Source organism: Fringilla coelebs (assembly GCF_963513975.1).
Source record: "Fringilla coelebs genome assembly, chromosome: 22".
Taxonomy (NCBI): domain Eukaryota; kingdom Metazoa; phylum Chordata; class Aves; order Passeriformes; family Fringillidae; genus Fringilla; species Fringilla coelebs.
The window spans coordinates 5,612,740-5,631,683 of record NC_140048.1 but is presented as its reverse complement, the minus strand read 5'-3'; the positions used below and the strand labels follow the sequence as shown (position 1 = coordinate 5,631,683).

Below are 18,944 nucleotides of genomic sequence, written 5' to 3'. Positions count from 1 at the left end.
ACCCCTGAGTCTCCTTTTCTCCAGGCTGAGCCCCCCCAGCTCCCTCAGTGGTTCCCCACAGGGTTTGTGTTCCCAGCCCCTCTCCAGCCTCACTGCCCCCTCTGGATGCACTCAGGGGAGCTGGGAGGGTCCCTGCTGGGTGCCCCCTGGAAAAGGTGTGGCTGTGGCTTCTGTGGATGGTGCCCATGGTCACTCAGTGCTGGTTTCTGTCAGAAGTGGTGCCCATGGTCACTCAGTGATGGATTCTGTCAGAAGTGGTGCCCATGGTCACTCAGTGATGGATTCTGTCAGAAGTGATGCCCATGGTCACTCAGTGATGGATTCTGTCAGAGGTGGTGCCCAGGTCAGGACTGGTGTGGGTGGCTGCAGTGAAATCTCTCTCAGCCGCAGCTCCGTGTGCCCGGGGTGTGGATGGGGAGCTCTGTGCTCTGGGGGTTATTTCCCCTGGAACCCACAGCAAATCATCCCTGGGTGACCTTGGGGTGAGCACAGACGTGGGGCTGGGGCCCAGGGGCAGTGCTGAGCTGTCAGGGATGCCCTGAGCCCTGGCTGCTGCTGTGGGAATTGCTGGGATGCGCGCTGGCTGATGTATAAACTCACGCTCTTCTGCATGCTGATTTCCCTCTGGTGTGTGCTCAAAGGAGAGGGGAAAAGGTGTCTGTGGAGAGGGAGGTGAGTGAAGTTGTGCTGTGTAGTGAGGATTTTTATTGTGAGAAATCAGGAAGCTGAAAGTGGGGGAGTTGGCTCTTAAAGCTGCTTATAAACGTCAGCTCTGGTGAGATCTCACTGTGGTTATGACCTTGGCAGCTGTTTATTTTTGCTCACAAGTTTTTATCAGCAGCACAGAATTTCTCCAGGTAGAAACTGGTCTGATTGAAAATATATTTCTTTTATGGACAGGACCAGCAGTTGGGCTTAGAGTTAGAGAAATAAAATGTATGAGTAGGAATACCAAGGAATGACGACTGCCACAAAACAAGGTGAAGGTGACATCTCATTGTCTGCTGAGGCTGGCACAGGTTAGAGGCACCCAACACAGAGAGGAAGGAAAGGTACCCAGGTCTGGAGCCCCCAGCTCAGGAAGGACATGGAACAGATCCAGAGGAGGCCACAGAGATGCTCCAAAGGCTGGGAGAGCTGGGGACCAGCCTGGAGCAGAGAGAGCTCCAGGGAGACCTTAGAGCCCCTGCCATTATTCCTGGAAAGATGGGAATAAACCCTTTAGCTATAGGAGAGGGGAAAGTGGTCTTAAAGTGAAGGAGAGTAGACTCAGATGAGATATGAGGAAGAAAATTTTGCAAGGAGGATGAGGCACAGTCACAGGTTGCCCAAGGCAGTGGTAGATCCATGGAAACATCCAAGCCAAGCAATTCTGTCACTATAAATGGCATGACTGGAGTCAGCTGGTACTGACCAGGTCAGAAATAATGATTGTGCCCATTTTTGCACAGAATTCCACAACGTTTGCCTGTGTGAGCTGGGGGATAAGGATGTAAGGATGCTGTCTCTGGATAATCCTTTGAAGGACAGTGAAGGTGTTATTGCACCACAAATAAAGATGTGTTCTGGCACAGAAGGTGTGCTGAACAGAATCTTCACATTTCTGGGATGTTTACCTCAAAAACTCTTTCCTTCATACTTTGAGATTCAAGGAAATCCAGAAAAGGATGACTGGAAGGGCCTGGAACTGGGCAGGGGAGATGCCAGTGGTGCTGCTGCTGCTGCTGGAGCTGCTCTAGGGGCCTAGGTCATGCAAAAGGGGGGTTCCTTGTAAAAATGATTTTCTTTTTTCCCTCCCATTAAACCCACATGCAGGCACAGGTTTTTTGCTACATCATTATTTTGATACCCAGTGGTTTGCAGGGCTGGATGTCAGTTGTTTGCCAAAGGGCCCGAGCAGCAGTCCTCAGGAATGGTGAGTCACCCTCCTGGGGCAGAGCAAATGTTTGCTTTTGTGGTGTCTGCAGGGCTGAGGGATAGCTGGTATGATGGATTTCTCCTTTATTTATTGGAATTCCTCTGCAGCTGCAGCATGCAGGGGACTTGGTTTTTGTTTTTTTGGGTTTTTTTTTTGCTGGCATTATCAGAACCCATTGTTCTGCAGCTCCCATCCACAGCCCTTGTCCTCTGGGTGACCCAGCCATTTATCCAGAATGGAAATGCACATGGAAGCTGTTTACTTGGCCCATGGCCTTTCAGTGCTTTTGAGTCAGCCCAGAGCAGCCTGAGGTACAGGGAGGAAAACCCCAAAAACCCAAACACCCACCAGCCAGCCCTGTGTGCCACTGGGCTGTGTATAAATGATGTATTTCTGGCACAGGGTGCCCAGAGGAGCTGTGGCTGCCTCAGAAATTTCCAAGGACATTTCCATCCTTGGAAGTGTCCCAGGCCAGGCTGGACAGGGCTTGGAGCAGCCTGGGGCAGTGGAAGGTGTCCCTGCCATGGCAGGGGGAGGATGGGTTGTTCTTTAAGGTCCTTCCCACCCAAACCAGTCTGGATTCTGGGATTGTGGTGCTCTGTTCATCATGAGTGTCCCCAGGCCCTGAGCAGAGCTGACCCCTCGCAGGGAGCTGCAGTTTGCACCCACAGCATTTGTATTTCTGGCCAAAAATGTGCTGTGGTTCTGCCGAGCAAAACAATAGGACTGGTTTTCCCCCCGAGTTTGTCAGTGGTTAATGAGTAACCTTTTCTTTCTGGCAGGAATCCTGGTCAGATTCTGCCCTCTCCTGCACCCCAGGCACGAGCAGGGCTGCTCACAGACCTGAGCTCTCAACTCCACTTCTCAACTCCCAACCTCCCACTCCAGAAAATCTGCTCTGGACAACCACAAAACCTCCAGAGTTGGGTCAAACTGCTCTGAGTGCTGTGAACAGAACATTTCCTCAGCCAGGAGTGCTGTGGCAGGGAAAGCAGATGGGTTTGTGCTGCCCTGAGCCCTCTGGCAGAGCACCAGCAGCTGCAAGAAAGTCAAACCTGTGACACAAAGGGAGTGGGAAGGGCTTTGCCCCAGTCCTGCATTGGATAAAATTAAGCAACATAATGTGGAGTGAGAGTGTGCTGTCAGGCTGGAATGCTGCAGCAATTCAAACTGGAGTCTGAAGCTCTGGGCAAATTTTATGATGTTATTAAGTTTTTATTTTATTTATATTATTTTATTTGTATTATTTTATTTGGTATTATTTTTATTTTATTATTTTATTTTACTTTATTATATTTATTTTCAGAAAATTAAGGTTGTTCTTTCTTTGCAGCAGCCCTGCCTTTAGAAGGGTGGAATAGGGAAGTTTGGAACACAGCCTTTGCTTTTCAAGAGAATTTTGAAGTATATGTACATTTGGGGGGGCTGTGTATATTTCTATAGTAGTACAGATGCATACACATGCACAGTGAAAATTTATATAAGTGGATTTTGACCAACTCTTCTTAATTCAAATGTGCTTTGATTTTGCTTTTTTTTTTTGTAATATCTGTGCAACAACCTGCAATCTAATAATTATATTCCCTGACACCTGCTTTTTCAGTGTGAGGTACCTGAGGTGAAATCATTGTGAGCAGCAAATCAGGGTGGGTTCCTCTGAGAAGGAAAACAGAGCAGATCTGAGAGGCTCTGTCAGCCCCCTGGGCTGTGCACTGGAGGAAGCAGGTTTGTGCTGAACAGTGCTCTAGAGAGAAAAAGAAGTTTAAAAAATATGCACAGTTGGGCTATAAGATGTTACAAAGTATTTTACTGCAGAGAAAAGAGATAAATGTTGAAAAGCATTATGCAGTTTAGGAAATGAGAGAAGAGATCAGAAGGTCCCTGTCCCTGGGAACGTGGTGGGGCCCGTTCAGCCCCTTTGCTGCTCCCCCAAAAATGCAAACCCTGCTCTGAGAGCAGCCTCAGAGGGAGCTCCTGAGCTGCTGGGGCTCTGCAGGGGCACAGGGCAGGGTTTGGTGATGTTTGCCCAGCTCCCATCGCTGCAGGAACCCCTCAGGCTGCAGAGCTGCTGGGCAAGGATCATCCCTGATCAGGGAAAGGGTTTGCACTGACACAGAGCTGCAGCCCTGGCTTTGGAGCCAAATTTAGTTTCTTTTTTCCAGTTACTTTCATGCCTTGAGAAAGTGAAGACATTGCCTGTCTCAGGAAGGGGCAGACAAGTGATGCCTGTCTGTCTGTCTGGTGTCTGTCCTGGAGCCAGAGCTGGTGACAGGGTGGGCTGGGGCTGATGCCAGCAGGGACAGGGGGGACACAGCCCCTGGATTTTTTCACCTTTGCAGGAGCACTGGAGGGAAACTCTGGGCCAGGGAAAAGGAGCAAGGGAGGAGAGGACAGGAGGAGAGTGCAGGACAGGGAAGGGGAGAAAAGGGGAATAAAGGGGAGGGCAGGGAAAGGGGGAGGAAAGGTGGAAAGGATGGGAAAAGGAAGGATGTGACAGGGGTAAAGGGGATGGGAACACTGGGAAAACAGGCAAGGAAAGGGGAGGAGAGGAGAGAAGGAGGACAAGGTGTCATTTCCATGCTGTGGGTCTCTTTACCAGTCAGACACAGCTCTTCCTTCCTGCCCTGCTGTTATTTCATCTGCTCTTTACTCCACCTTGGAGCTGGACAGGTTTTTTCACACAAACAGCTGAAGGGTGCCACTGTTCAGTGGCTGCTCTGGTGCTTGCAAATCATCTCCTCACGGATGGTTCCACACCCCAAACACTCCATCCATCCCCTGAGTGCTCAGCACAGCACTGAGAACTACTCCTTGTTCTCCCTCCCCACCTTTAGCAGCCCAAAATTTTACAAGAGCTCAGAAGTGCTTTCATTCTACCCTTCAGCATCAAAATATTCCCAAGTGTCTTCATGAAAGGACTTTACCTTCAAATTACTTTAAAAGGTCTACTTACACTGAATCAAAAGATGATGAAGTCCCACTTTAACATGCAGGTTCCTCAGCAGTTACTGGAGAGTTGTGTTTGCACCTCCAGGGTGACACTGAGGGTTCCAAGGTGTTTAAAGCACTCATTCCTCCCTCTTCAGCATGGTCACAGTTAATGAGACAATATCAATGTGGTGTACAACATCAGAAAAAAAAAGTGTTGTTTTTTTTTTATTTAGAAGTTTACTTCTCAAGATATTGCGAAGTCCAACAAGCTGGTAATCTCCTCTCCCCCCACCCTTCCTCCATCTGAGGGAAGGACAAATCTGAAGTTAAATGTTCAATTTCCAAGGCTGCTCACTTCAACTACTTCAAAAACAAGTCAGGAAAGAGGCTTTGAGATGCAGACTGTGAATGTAAAACTGAATCCTCCCTGTATTATTTACCAAAATACAATTTTTTTGTTAAAAAAGAGGCTGACATTTCAGTGCAAGACCAGGTCTCCTGTAATTACCTGTATTAGTGAGTTAAGAGAAAAAAAACAACAAAAAGCCCACCAACCAGTGCCCCCAGTCACAGTGTTAATGCACCCTATTCCTGGTGTTAAAGCTCTAAACCACAGGACACCTGTGCTCCAAAAGCTAAATTAATTCTTGATTTTATTTTTTAAAGGTTTATCTACATTCCTGTACTGTGAAAATCAGTTTTCACAAGGAAAAAAAAAAGACAGAGAGAGAGAAGGGCTTCTGTCAGGTAGTGCAGATTGACTCAGTAGAGCTCCTTTAATTTCTTTACACAGTAAACAGACTCATATTTATACCAACACCCTCTGCAGTTGTATTTACATGGACACTTGTACATATATACATGTTAGCAAAATACAGGGCTTCTCCCAGACCCAAAGCTGTGTCAGCTACACCTCTGGTATACAACTAGTGCTTAAAAAAGAAAAGCCACCTTTTTTGTTTTCTCTAAATACTAAAATTATATTTTTTCCTTCTCTAGTCACGCAGTCCTGGCTCCAGCCTGGTACTTGCAGCTCTTTCTGGCAGTGAGGAAATGGATTTTCAAGAGTCCAGCTCGAGTTGCTCTTGATTTTCACTAAGTCTCAGCATCAGCTGCTGCTCATAATAAAGGCTCTTTGCATAGTTGATTTCTTGGGACACCTTTACTGCCAGAGCTTCTGATTTCACTTTCACCTGCAGAAAGAAAGGGGATTTTTCTTAATGTGCTCCTGCTGTCAGCTAAAACAGAATAGATTTGAGATTTGAGGTAAGGGACAGAAAGATTTCAGTGGAGTTTCCTTCTCAGCACTTAGGTTGGAGCAAGGGAGAAGGGTGAGGGAGCACCAGGCACACACACAGATATTCAAGGCTGAGAGCAGGATCACAGTGCCATATCTGAGGTTATTTCCTTTGCCTCCCCTCCCACCTTTTATCTGGCTGTTCTGTTTGGAATGTGGACTGACTTGGGTCAGGGGTGAGCTTTAACTGTGCCTGTAAAACAGCCCCTGAGCAACTACTGTAATGGCACAAAACATAAACACTGCTTCCAGCATTAGAGACCTCACAGTAAAAACTACTGCATGTAGGAGAAGATGAAACAGACAGCAAAGCACCCAAGCTGCATTTATGTGGTTTAAAATTAAAAGCCTTCCACAGGTAAATACATGTTTCTTCCTGTTACTTTTCAGCCTGTGGGAATATTTTAGTGTTTGCCTTTCTTCAGCTTTCTCAGGAGTTTAGGGAGCCACTGAAGGCTGGGCAGGAGCTGTTTGCAGTGCCTGAACCCCTTTGCTGGTGGGGAGCCCAGGGGAAGGGGGGCAGTGCTCACCATGGGCCGCTGCTGGGAGGGGCCGGGCATGGCCAGCCCGCTGCTGGTGTTCACAGCCTTCTTGGTCAGCTGGATGTAGACATTCCCGTGGTCCTTGGACACCAGGCAGTGGTACAGGTCATCATACCTGACCTCCAGGAAGATGCAGTCCCTGTCTGTGAAGTCTCCACTCTTGAGGAAGTACACGGCCTTGGAGGAGATGAGCACGCAGTAGCTGTCGATGTTCTCGACGGCGATGAAGCTGCAGCAGAGGAGGAAGCACGATCAGCTTAGAGCTAAAAAGAGCAATGAACCAGGGTCCTCACCTGTTCTGTCACCTTCAGAAGTCCATCAGAAAATTTAGCAGTGCAACATGTACAATTCCTCTGTATTTAATTTGAACTGTTTAGAAATGGAGCTAATGAAGGAACTCTCAGCTATTTATAAAAAGATCACGCTGTAAATCAAATATTGGTGCTGCCTGCCTGGCCACCAGCTTTGGGCATTACAGCTACACACAAAAATGTCCTTTGACAAGGACTTAGGAACAGTAATTTCCTTGCTCTGGAGCACTGCAAGTCCTAATGCTGCAGCTAATTGCAACTAACTTCAGTTCCAGAGCTGGGACTTGAAAGGTTTGCAGACATCAATGACAAGAGCTATCCTGTAATTCTCCTGTGCTTCTCTGCTCCCCACACCTCCCTGCCTTCAAAACCAAAATCAAGCTGAACCTGCTGCCAGGATCAGTAGCAGAAAAGAGAAATTAGCTGTTTAACAAGGGGTGAGAGGTTAAGCAGCAAGCAGGTTTCCCCAGGGAGATTAGGCTGAGTGATAAATAGGAAGAGGGAGAGAAGAGTGAGTTGGGAATATTGAGAGTTATGATGGCTGAAAAGCCTGGTGTGTAAAAGAATAAATGTGAGGTGCAAAAGTGAAATGGAAGTTGAACACACAAAGGCTTCTCCCCCACTTCTGGTTTACTGCTGAAATGAACCTCATTAGTGGGGCTTTCAAAAAGATGAAAAATTCAACAACTTGAATGTGGAATCAGAACTGAGCAGAGCACTAGAGCAGTGCTAAATAGAGTAAAAAAGCTCTGCCAACAGCCCCCAGGGTTGACAAGCATCTGTAAAGGAGGATTCTGCTGCTGTCAGGCAGGTTCCAAATTGCTGCCCTCTGACCACTGCTCAAACAAACCTGCCTGCTATCCTCACATCCTGCAGAATCCTCCCCTGGCTCAGAAATCTGTGACCTCTGTCACTAACTCAGTGTTCCTGGTAAACAGAAAAGTTCCCAAATCTCCAAATGCACCCTTGGCTCTACCAGTTAAATATCACTGCACACACAAGCTACTCTGATCTGTAGTTAAATAAACCCAGAGCTATAAAAGGTATGTTAATAGCCAAAAATATGGCAAAAGGTCAGGCCATAGTTTCTTTTTGTGGTATAAAAGGATAACTCCAGTAATTCTGCATTCCTCTGCACTGAACTTGCCTTTCCCTCTGTGCTGTGTCCCTGCCCTCTCTCCCCTCACACTGGGCAAGGTGCACACACCAAGTCCAGCCCACACTGTCCCCACACTGTCCTGTGCTGAGAAGGTCACAGCCCCATTAAAAAGGGCCTGGAAGATGCTTTGCCCAGCTCTGAGCTTGGATGAAGCTCCAAGAGGGGATAAAAAAGCTGTGCTCCTTTCAGTAAAACAAACTGGGAGAAAAGTGGGGTTTGGCTTAGAGGAACCCAGGTGAAAGACAACATGAAGAGTTCCAGAAATCAGCACCTGCCCTGCAGTTTTCCATTGGAGTTCAAACACTTCAGGGTAAGGTTCTGCCTTTGAAATGAGTTAAATAGGATGGAGAGCGACACTTTTTATGAAGTGTCACAGAAAACTCAATTTCAACCCAGAGCAGCAGTACAGCTGCAGAACAGCCTGATGCCCTGGACAGGCACATCAAACATGAGTGTTTGAGGGAAGCTGGGTCAGGATGCCACCAGGGACACCAGGACATCCTGGGGGACAGATGGGGCACTGATGCTGCTCCCAGGTCCAGGGGGGGCACCTGGGCACTGACCAGGGCTGCATTTGCTCTCTGAGAGCAGCACATGATGCATGTACTTCTCCTTAAAAGACTTTTACTGGTGGCATGTATATGTTCTGAGGAATGGAAACAGAGGTCAGTGAGTTAATGGAGAAGCCCAGAAACATTAGCTAATTTGTAGTTCAGGCTCTACATTTTGTTCTAAGTTTGAGTCATGCACCACTACCTTCGCCCTTGCCAGCTGTTTCTTTTTTCTCAGTGTCAAGTTCTTAAAACTGGTATTTTTAACCTTTTCAGATATTACTGCAAGATACAACTTTTTTTTTTAGCCCATACATCTACACTATTAAAAATATCTCAAATTAATAAAATGAAAAATTAAATGAAACATGATCCAGTAGAACAAAGTAGAAGCAACCAGATCTCTGGAGAATTTGTGGGGTTCTTAACAACATCAGGAAGTAATTACACAATATTTTCCAGAAGTGAAACAGCGAGCCTAACTGGAAAAAAATGTGGAAACATTTAGTTAGAACAGTAGAGCAAGGTATTAAACCCCCTTTTATGGATTTAACTCTGAAGGAAAATATGCAAATAATCAGGTCTTCAAATGTGTTTCTGATTATGATACTAGGATAAAAGTCAGAGGCATAATTTTGTATTTATTTTCCATGACAAGAAACACAGTGTTCCTGCTGAATGATGTTTCTAATAGCCAGAGTCACAGTGAATGAACAGTGTGACTCGATGACAAAGGCCACTGCACTGCTATGGGCTACACCAGGGATTTTTTTTGGTCACAAATTGCTCTTTCCAGTCTCCCTGCATAAGAGCCATCCTGAATAGGCACAAAGATCCTGAAAGGAGATGGAAACAGGATGCCCCAAATGTGAACTCACAGGGTGACAAGTAAGTGGCAGATTGCAATCTCTGCCCCAGGCAGAACCTGGAGTGGCACATGGAACCTGCCCAGTGACACTGGTGGCACCAAGTGACCCTGCTGAACCTGTACCTCCCTCTGCCAGCTCCACCATCAGCAATTCTGACCCTCTGCCTTGGCAGATGCTCTGATGGGTGACAGGCACAGCCTCTCATACCCTGCCCTGACACAGCTGATCAGTAACTATGCTGGAGATCAGGCAAGTGATGAATTCTGCATTTAGACCCCAGTCCAAGAAACTGATATTCCCCCTGTAGAATCACAGAATAATTTGGGTTGGAAGAGCCCTCTGAGACCACCAAATCCAACCATTCCCCCACCACTGCCCAGGCCAACACTAACCCATGTCCCCAAGTGCCACATCCACATGGCTGTTAAATCCTTCCCAGGATGGCGACTGCACCACTGTCCTGGGGAGCTGTGCCAGGGCTTTGTGACTTTCCATGGATAAATTTACCCCAGTATCCAACCTGAACCTGCCCTGGTGCACCTTCAGGCCATTTCCTCTCATCCTGTCCCTTGTTCCTGTTCCCTGTTCTGTGGACTGGCTGCACCCTTCTGTCAGGGAGCTGTGGAGAGCCAGAAGGTTCCCCATGAGCCTCCTTTCCTCCAGGCTGAGCTCCCCCACCCAGTGCTCCAGACCCCTCCCTGTGGGAATCCACAAAATCAGAGGGTTTTGGGAAAGCTGCAGAAGGCAGACCTCAGAGACAGCAGAACTGTGATTAGAGCTAAGCAGTAGCCATGAAGTAGGTCAGCAGAAAAATTATTTAAAAAGTAGAAAAGCAAGGACAAATAGAACAATGGTCTGTGCATTAAGGCTTGTCTAGAATAACTCTCTAAGCTGCAGAAAAGTTTATCTAGCCAGATATTAGAAAGTTTGAAGCTTAATAATGGAGCTCTGTGCATTGTGTTTTAAGGTTTACAAGCAGGTATTGTATTTGAAATAAGCAAGCATTGTTTTAACCAAAGGTATGATGCTTATAGTGGTTGGACAGAACCACTGTCAATGTGCTTCTGCTTTGGGTGATTGGGCAAAAAACTTTTAAAGTGAGTTGTAACATTAAGTTCTTGGTCTGCTGCCTGGGATGTGAGCTGATGGCATCTTCCCACTGTCACAACCATGTCATGAGACTCATGCTGGAACACACAACAGCTCAAGGCACGTTCCCAGCAGTCCTGTCCCGTTGGTGATTTGTGCACAGCCCCTGGCCAGCAATACTCCCCAGCTCCATTCCCTTCCCTGGACACACTCCAGCCCCTCAATGTCCTTGCAGTGGTGAGGGCCCAGAACTGAACATGTGTCTGTGTGTGAAGCAGTTTTAGACATGAAGACACGATGGCAGCAAAAGAACAGAAGTGCTCAGAGCAGCTACGGAAGTGGCTGTGTACTCAAACACGATGGCAGCAAACAGAACAGAAGCACTCAGAGCAGCTGTGGAAGTGGCTGTGTACTCACAACTCATCCTGGATGTTGTCTGTCAGTTTGAAGAGCTGCTCCTGTCCCTCTGCTTGGCTCTCCAGGTAGCGGGGCAGGAGTCCCTGGGGTCCCCTGCAGCACCGGGGTTTCCGCACGCGCTCCGCCTTGGTCCTGCAGCAAGGGACACACAGAGATCACCTGCTGCAGCCTTTCCTTCCACTGACACCTGCCTGCACACTTTTTGAAACACAAAGCCTTCAAAAATCCCAGGTCTTCACAAACACTTGGATCTGGAAGATGTGGTGTCTACTCACACATTTCTCTGAGACACAGAACCACACAATAATAAAAATAGAAGAACTTTGTCCACAATGAAGTAGCTAAATTAGTAGGAAGAAGTGACCTAAGCAGTGTATACTCTTGGAAGGTTTTGGGATGTATTTATCAGCAGTTTTACTGATTTGACCATTTCTTTCTCACTGCTCTAAAGAAAGAGTGCAAAAACCTAGAGAGAGCTCTCACCAGTGGACAGTGGCAGGAGACTGCAAACTCCATGGTTATGGAAAGAGGAACATGACAGAAGTAAAATCCTCCTTAATTAGGGTCCCCATAGCAGGGTTTAACATACTTTACCCTTCTGTGTGTCTATTAAAAATGACAATAAGAAGGACACACACTTGTGGGCTGACAGCCATCAGAGGTTGATATTGGCCACAGCACTGCAAAATTGCAGGCTCGGTTCCTCCCTTAGCAGAATTTTGTTAAAAAATAATACTCTGAATTCCTTCAAGCTCCTGGAACGCCCTGCCCCTGAGGAGTTGTGTTACAGGCTGCTGAGCCCAGCTTCATTCCCTGTCCCTTCCCAGCAGCATCACTTTGGGGCTGCTCCATGGTATTTCACAGCTCTTCCAGGCTACTGCTGTTACAGATTTCCCAGCCAAATGCACCATTTTGGATTAGTGCTCTCCCTTCCCATCCTGACTCTCTGTAAAACCCTGCACAAGGAACTCCAGCTCTGATCCAGGGACAGGAGGAGGGTGCCATGGAGCATTACCTTTGCTTTCCAAGCTGCCCACCACCAGGAGAGAGCACTCACCCACTGGGGTCCATGCTCTGCAGATGTTTTCTCTGGAACCTCATTTCCTTGTCACCTTTCCCCCTCAGCAACCCTGACCCACACCTGAAGCTTGGACACCCTTTTAAAACTTGTTTTCCTTCAAGTTTTTGACAACTCTTAATGCAGTGGTTAGAGCTGTGCTATTAATGTTCTGTGGCTCTGGAGCAAGTCACCTCTCCTGCCCCTTAAATTCCTTGGATACACACAGGATTCACCTGCACCAGGTACAGCATTCTTGTCCTTCTAAAACTACACAAGAGGTGAACAACACATGCCTGCTTTTAACTATTAGAGTCTCACAAAGCAACAAACAAAAGTGCAAAATGTTGAGACAAAAGTTCCAGAGAAATTAAAGAATTCCAACCAGTATAATTCACACCTTGCTGCTCGTCCTACTTTCCAACTTCCAAAAGCAGGAAAATGCAAAAGATCACTAATCAAAGAAGCTCATGTTGGGTCTTAAACCTCTCTATGGCACCTGCTGACAAGTTCAAAGAGCTACTGCCTGCAGCCTTAGGTGGGTTTTAATTAACAGTGGCCAATCAATAATGTTTTGCTGAGACTTTTCATCTTGGAAGGCTGCATAACTGGGACAGAGCAGCTGCACTGTGCAGTGGGTTTTACATGAACAAACATTCCCCTGAGCCAGCCACTCTAATATTCTGTAATATTCAACACACCAGCCTCTCTAATATTCTGTAGTTCCTTGAGAAGAGGGATCTGAAGCACTGCAAGCAAGACTACCCTAATGGCAGTGGGATAGAACAGGGCCTTTTAATCCCACAGACTTCCCACTGTAACTTTAGGAACACTGGTTTCTAATGTTTGGCTCAAAGCAGGTCAGAGAAAAAGTACCAGTGCTACAAAGGGCACCACAATGGATTTCTGAAGGTTTGGCAATTTCTGAGCCAAGGTTTTATGTTTTGGTTTTGGTTTAAAATGGAAGAAGCACTTTAGAGTACAAGTTCAGTGTTCACTGTGCCCTCAGTCACTGATCCTGGTGATAACAGATCATTCCCTTCTTGGTGATAAGGCCAGCAGTTCTCCAACCCAGTGCCACTGCATGGATTTAGTCTATCAACCCCTTGGCAAACTGCTTTGTTTGGTCTGCACAGCTAAAAACATTCCACACCACTCGATTTTTTTAATCTAAAAATTTGTTCTACTGTCTCAAGTTACGTTCTGTAAATAATAAGCAACCCTGGTGAAATCCCAAAAGCTGCAGATTTGTCAAGCAGAGCGGGCAGCAGTGCCCACATCTGGCTTCCATTAGCCAGGCACTCAGCAGATCTGCTGATTCCTTTTTAATAAGCACACAAAAGCAATCCAAGGCAGGAATGCCCTCACGTCTGCCCGGCACAGCAGGGAATGGTGCTGCTGGATGGAGGCACAAAGGGCTGGGAGAGGCTCTTGGGAGGTTGGGATGAACACTGCAGCCCTGCCCTGCTCCCAGCTGAGCACTGGAGCTCTCACTCCAGCTGACTCTGCTCACTGGAACCAGTGCATGGCATTGACTGCTTGGCATTTGCTGAGCAGTTCACAGAATCCTTGGAATTCAGCTGGCCTGTTTAAAGCCAGAAGTTTTGTAATCAGACACATCACCAACCTGTGAAGGAAGTGGTCAGATATTCGTGGGGATAATTATTGACCAACTTAGGTTGGGAAAACTCTCCAAGAGACATCACATGCTTTCCAGAATCACCTGTCCTTGCTCCTTCGCTCCATGTTCACCCCACCAGGTTCCCACCATCAGGTCTGTAATCCTGCAGATCATCAGCTCTGTAGATCACAGATCAGATCTGTGATTCCTGCAGAGGTGTGGTTTTGAGAACAACAACTCTTACTTATCTCTGATGGTCTCTTGGACCTGAAGTTTCCCTGAAGTGTACCCTGAGTACTTTGACAAAAACATTCAAAAAATAAAGTTCAGAAGGCCTCAAACTTGTATATCAAAAGATGTTGTTCTGCTAAAACAAACCATGCCTATTCTAAAATGATTTAGAAATTATTTACAGATTTATATCTTTCAGTTTCCTCAGTATCACACCCAGAACAATTATTCATCATGATACAACTTTAGGAAATGTAGCAACTTCTGAGAAAAACCAACATGGACAAAACCCCATGACCAACACAGTAATCACTGGATTTCATTTCAAATGTGCATCTGGGGGATTTCTCATCTGGGTAAGGGAACAGCAGTGGCAACCACAGATCTGCTCCAAAACCCAGCCTGAGCATGCACACCCCAAACCCTGCACAAGCAACAGCTCTAAGTGCAAGGAGATGGAATTCTGGCACCTGGAACTGAATGGACCAGGCTCCTCACAGGCTTGACCTGCTGCAGCTCCTGCCTGCCAGCCAAGCTCCCCCAGGGTGTTCCTGGCCATGGGCTCCTTCCCAAAGGATCCTTCAGCCCCAGAGCTCCCCCCAAAGCTCTCCAGGAATCATTTCCTTGAGCCAGACCCAGTTCTTGCTGCCAAAACTTCAGCAAGTGTCACCAGCAAAGGTCCAGTCTCAGCACCTCATTATCCCTGCCCAGTTAAGCAGTAATTTGCTGGTTCTGGTACAGATAAAATTCAGGGTTTCCATTGTAAACTCTTTTTTTTCAGGTTTGCATAAAATTTAGTTCCTGCTCTGGGCTGTAGCTTGGCATAATGACTTTCAGCCTGGTAACAATTTTTATCCCCTTGAAATAATTATAAAACAATCTTAATTCAAACAAAGGAAAATGGCAGGTAATGTAAGACACAATTCAAAAGCTGCTGGTATTTTCAAGAAATAATAAAATCAAACTATTACTGCCTCTGAAAAAAGTCTGCTTCCTAAATACAGGGAGTGCTTTGTCTGAGGAGGCTTCAGTGCATTTCAGACATTAAAAGTGACATGATCTGGTAAATGAAAGGAGGAATAACCTTTATCTTCCACCATAAAATACACAGCTAAAATACCTGGTACACTTGTTTGAGTTCCAGACCATGCACATGATTTCCATGAAATGCAGAATGAGGACAGTGCTTGTGCCACAGACATGATGGGAGGACACTGTGCAAAGCACACTTGGGAGTGCCAGAACCAATTAAATGCTGAACAATGTATGCCTTAAAAAGTGAGCTGAAAACTCAGCCATCACAGAGACAAACTCAGTGCTGCAGCCATAGCTTGAGAACACATGGAAAACAAATGAAAACACACGTGTGCCACTTGTAAGGGGGTCTGTAGTGCACATTGCACCTCTGCACAGCACTAAAAATCCACTATTTCCACGATTCTTTCCTCACTGATGCACTTAACTTTGTTTCATGTGCTGAAGCCATGTGATGAGCAGGAATATTCCCTGAATTTACTGAACAGAAGGGGAGAGACAGCAGGTTTTTGATGTGCCAGTTCTCAGCGCCTGAGAACATTTAATGCCTTGGGCCTAATTTCAGGAACACATGTGGCAATCTAGATTCCTTGTTCCCTGGTGATTGCACTGCTGCTTCAAGGGGTCAGTGCAGTTGCCTCCCATCCTGTGCTGGACTAAAGGGTGCAGGTCCCAACAGGCAGGACACTGATCCCAGAGATCCAGCAAAGCTCTGCCACAGGATGATGTGGAAGCCCAGGACACTGGGAATATTTCTGTGTCTGCTCTGGGGTGCCCTGACCCCCAGGGCAGCACTGACTTTCACCCTCATTCACGGAGAGAGTTTCCTAAACATCAAGATAGACTGGAATCCACAAAAGTGTGAAGTAGATTTTTAGTGTGTTGTGGATGGGAGCAAGGTGGAGGGCACAGGGTTCTGTCCTGGGTTTCTTCTTCATGCTTCTTCTTCCTCCTTCTCCATGGGTTTGGGGGCATTTTGTAACTGGGCAGAAAAGTCTGCACTGCAGCTCTGTGGGATCAGTGATTGGGTTAAAAGGGAAAATAATCTGGGTGTCAGCTCTTAATTGGATAGTTTAGTCTGAAAAGCCCTTGTACCAAGAGATTGTTGGCCATTTCTGAGTTGCTTTCCCAGTGCGCTGAGCCTGCTGTGGACAGTGTGCAAAACTTTGGATAAGATAACAATAAACAAGAACCTGAAAACCCAAAGAATCCTGTGGGTCTCTCTTTCCTGACACAAGACTGCTCCAGGAGGGTCTCCCATGACAGGGAGGGCCCAGCCGGGGTCCCAGCAGTCGGGGAATCGGCAGCAGGTACCCAGCAGGATTCACTGGCTGGTCCCAGCACAGATGCTGGTAAGGTGTGTTAAAATGCACACATGGTGCAGTCAGTTGAGTGCTGGATTTGGCATCAGAACATCTCAGTTAGATGCAAGAATGTGTAAAATCACAGGCCAGACAGCTCCCTGCTGACTGCACATCTGAGGAAGCTCATATGCACCGTTTATTCCAGCAAACGCACGGAATATATTGTGCTTGTTAAACGTGTTCCCAAAATGCTAGTTTCAGGCAGAAACATGCAAATAAATGGTGCCTAGGGTTAAAACCTCCCACTTACAGTTAAATCCCTCCTCTTTGGAGGGATCTCCTAGCTCAGATGCTGCAGACCTTTAGCTGACCCGACGTGCCTTTAGGAGAGTACAGCATGCTCAAGGAGCGACTGTTTATCATGGAAGTTGTTCCTGCCAGTTTCTTGGAGATAGAGCTCTTCTCCCCCCCTTGCCTTTTCTTTTCTACACCAGATAAAAACAAAATTTAAAATTATTCCCTGGGTTTGCAATTGTACACAACCTCATCAGGCTCCAAGTTCAAAAGGATTTGAGAAGAGATTAATTAAGGCACAACTTAATTATGACATCCATATTACAAATCCAGCATCTGGACAAGGTGTATGAGCTTGCACTATAGACAAAGCACTGACACCAGCTGCACCCTGGGCATTGACTCCTGGCACTTGCCCCACCTGTGCCTGTAACAGCTGTGCAGCAAAACTCACACTTTCTCAAGCACTTTGGTAACATCAAGCTTGAGAAGTTGACAAAACATAACACTGCCATCCCAGCTTCCAATTTCCCCCAGACTCCTCCTGTACTGATTACAGGGATGAAAGCAGCTGTCACCCTAAAGGTTTCCTGTCAAACCAATGTGTTGAAAAATGCTCCCATTCACCTCCTGACTCGATGTAAAATATGGTTCCCAGCAGGGATTTCCTGCAAACACCTGTCTGAGAACAGGAGCTGAGCATGCCTTAGTGAAACCAAAGTGCCCAGGACCAGAACACTGCTCAGCCTCAGGGCACTGGGTGAGGGTTTAAAATATTAAATACTGTCTGCTGCCAGGCAGGGCCTATAGCAGATGGAGCATTGCTCTTAGTCTGTGCCCACGGAATCTCAGACTGATTTAGGCTGAAAGGGCCCTTAAAGCTCATCCTGTTCCATCCCCTGCCATGGGCAGGGACACCTTCCACCGTCCCAGGGTGCTCCAAGTCCAGTCCAAGCTGGCCTTGGACACTGCCAGGGGTGGGGAGTCATGTTTATAATGGTCCCATCAAGAAATATGCAGTTGTAGCAAATACAAACAAGGTCACTTCAAGTGTAAAATACTCCACTCTAACAAAAATGCTTCCACATTGTATTCCTGCCTTTCTGGGAAAGGAAATCTACTTGGGGAAAAAAAAAAAACAAACCAGGGGCCCTGCCCAGCATCAGGACAGTGACTCTGGCTGTGCATGAAGGACTGTGTCAATCAACTCTAATGACTGGACACTGCTTCTCTTTCCAACCCTCCTTTTATATTTCTCAGTCACTACAACTAGGGCTGCAACAGGCACAGCAAAGTGCTCTAGCACAAACCTCACCCAACAAAAAGCTACTCACGAGGTTTGTTTTGATTTTTAAAGTTTGCAGTTGCAAGAAAATTCAGATCAACTGGCTGTACTTACAAAACTGATAAAGAGCATTCCACATGTTAACAGCAACATTAGGTGAAAAAATTATCTATAAAAATACCAGCCACATGCTAAATGAGGTGACATCAAGGCAATAAATAGCTCCATCTGTATGAAAGAGTTTGCAGAACAACCCAGAAGACATCTCTGAACAAAAAAAGTAACTATGGATGAAGTAGTGCTGAAATAAAAGTGGGTTGGATTTTAAAAAAAAAAAAAAAGATCAGTTTTACATATTTTTCCACGATCACTTTATAAATCTGCTGCACATTAGAAATCAGACACACATGTACATTTTCCACGAGTACGGAAAGTTGAAGGTTTACATTTTAATAGCAAAGTGCCTATTTGTGAATGGCAGCAGTGTATATTACAGGCAGTGTGAGAGGGTTAAACAGGACAGCCTCGACTCTTTATAAACTTTTGCCCTCTGGATATGTACTCATTGGCTGCTGTACAAGACTCGAGCTGTATTACACGCCTTAACGATATGGTTCAACTGTCGGTCAGGCTCGGGGCTGGCGCTGGGCCAGACCGCAATCAATGGGACACAAACCTCCCCCTTTCAGATCATCACGAAGGCTCACATTATCTCCTTTTTGTCGTGCTGGTTAAATTTATGGAGCAGAACCCCGAAGCTGCATTCCTTGGCCTGGGCCGGCCCACGCGGGCCTCCCTTTGTTTGGTACTGTAAGGAGCGTGCTTTGGAGGATTGCGGGGTTGTTAGTTCAGGCACTGACTGTTTGCTCATGACTGAAATGAAAAGAGTTCAGGGGAAGGGCAAAAGGACAGCACAAGTGTAAAACCCCATCCCAGCAGGCCCTGGGCTCCCATCTACCGCTCCGGCCTGGGACTGAACACAAAACCTGATGGTAATGACAAAGGGGAAAGTCTGTCTGTCTGTCTGTCTGTC

At 46.6% G+C, this 18,944-nt stretch overlaps 1 protein-coding gene across 4 annotated transcripts in view; it reads right to left on the bottom strand.

The window, feature by feature from the left end:
• Positions 1-5,162: 5,162 nt before the first annotated feature.
• Positions 5,163-18,944, bottom strand: part of VPS13D (vacuolar protein sorting 13 homolog D) — a 102,003-nt gene continuing 88,221 nt past the window's right edge. For all 4 annotated transcript variants that reach the window (XM_084220363.1, XM_084220366.1, XM_084220365.1 and 1 more), the window contains 3 exons: positions 11,085-11,216; positions 6,677-6,917; positions 5,163-6,042 (listed from right to left, as the gene is read on the bottom strand). In XM_084220363.1, the coding sequence (XP_084076489.1) occupies positions 5,911-6,042; positions 6,677-6,917; positions 11,085-11,216 (505 nt within the window). In that variant the 3' untranslated portion in view covers positions 5,163-5,910. The remainder of the gene's footprint in view (positions 6,043-6,676; positions 6,918-11,084; positions 11,217-18,944) is intronic.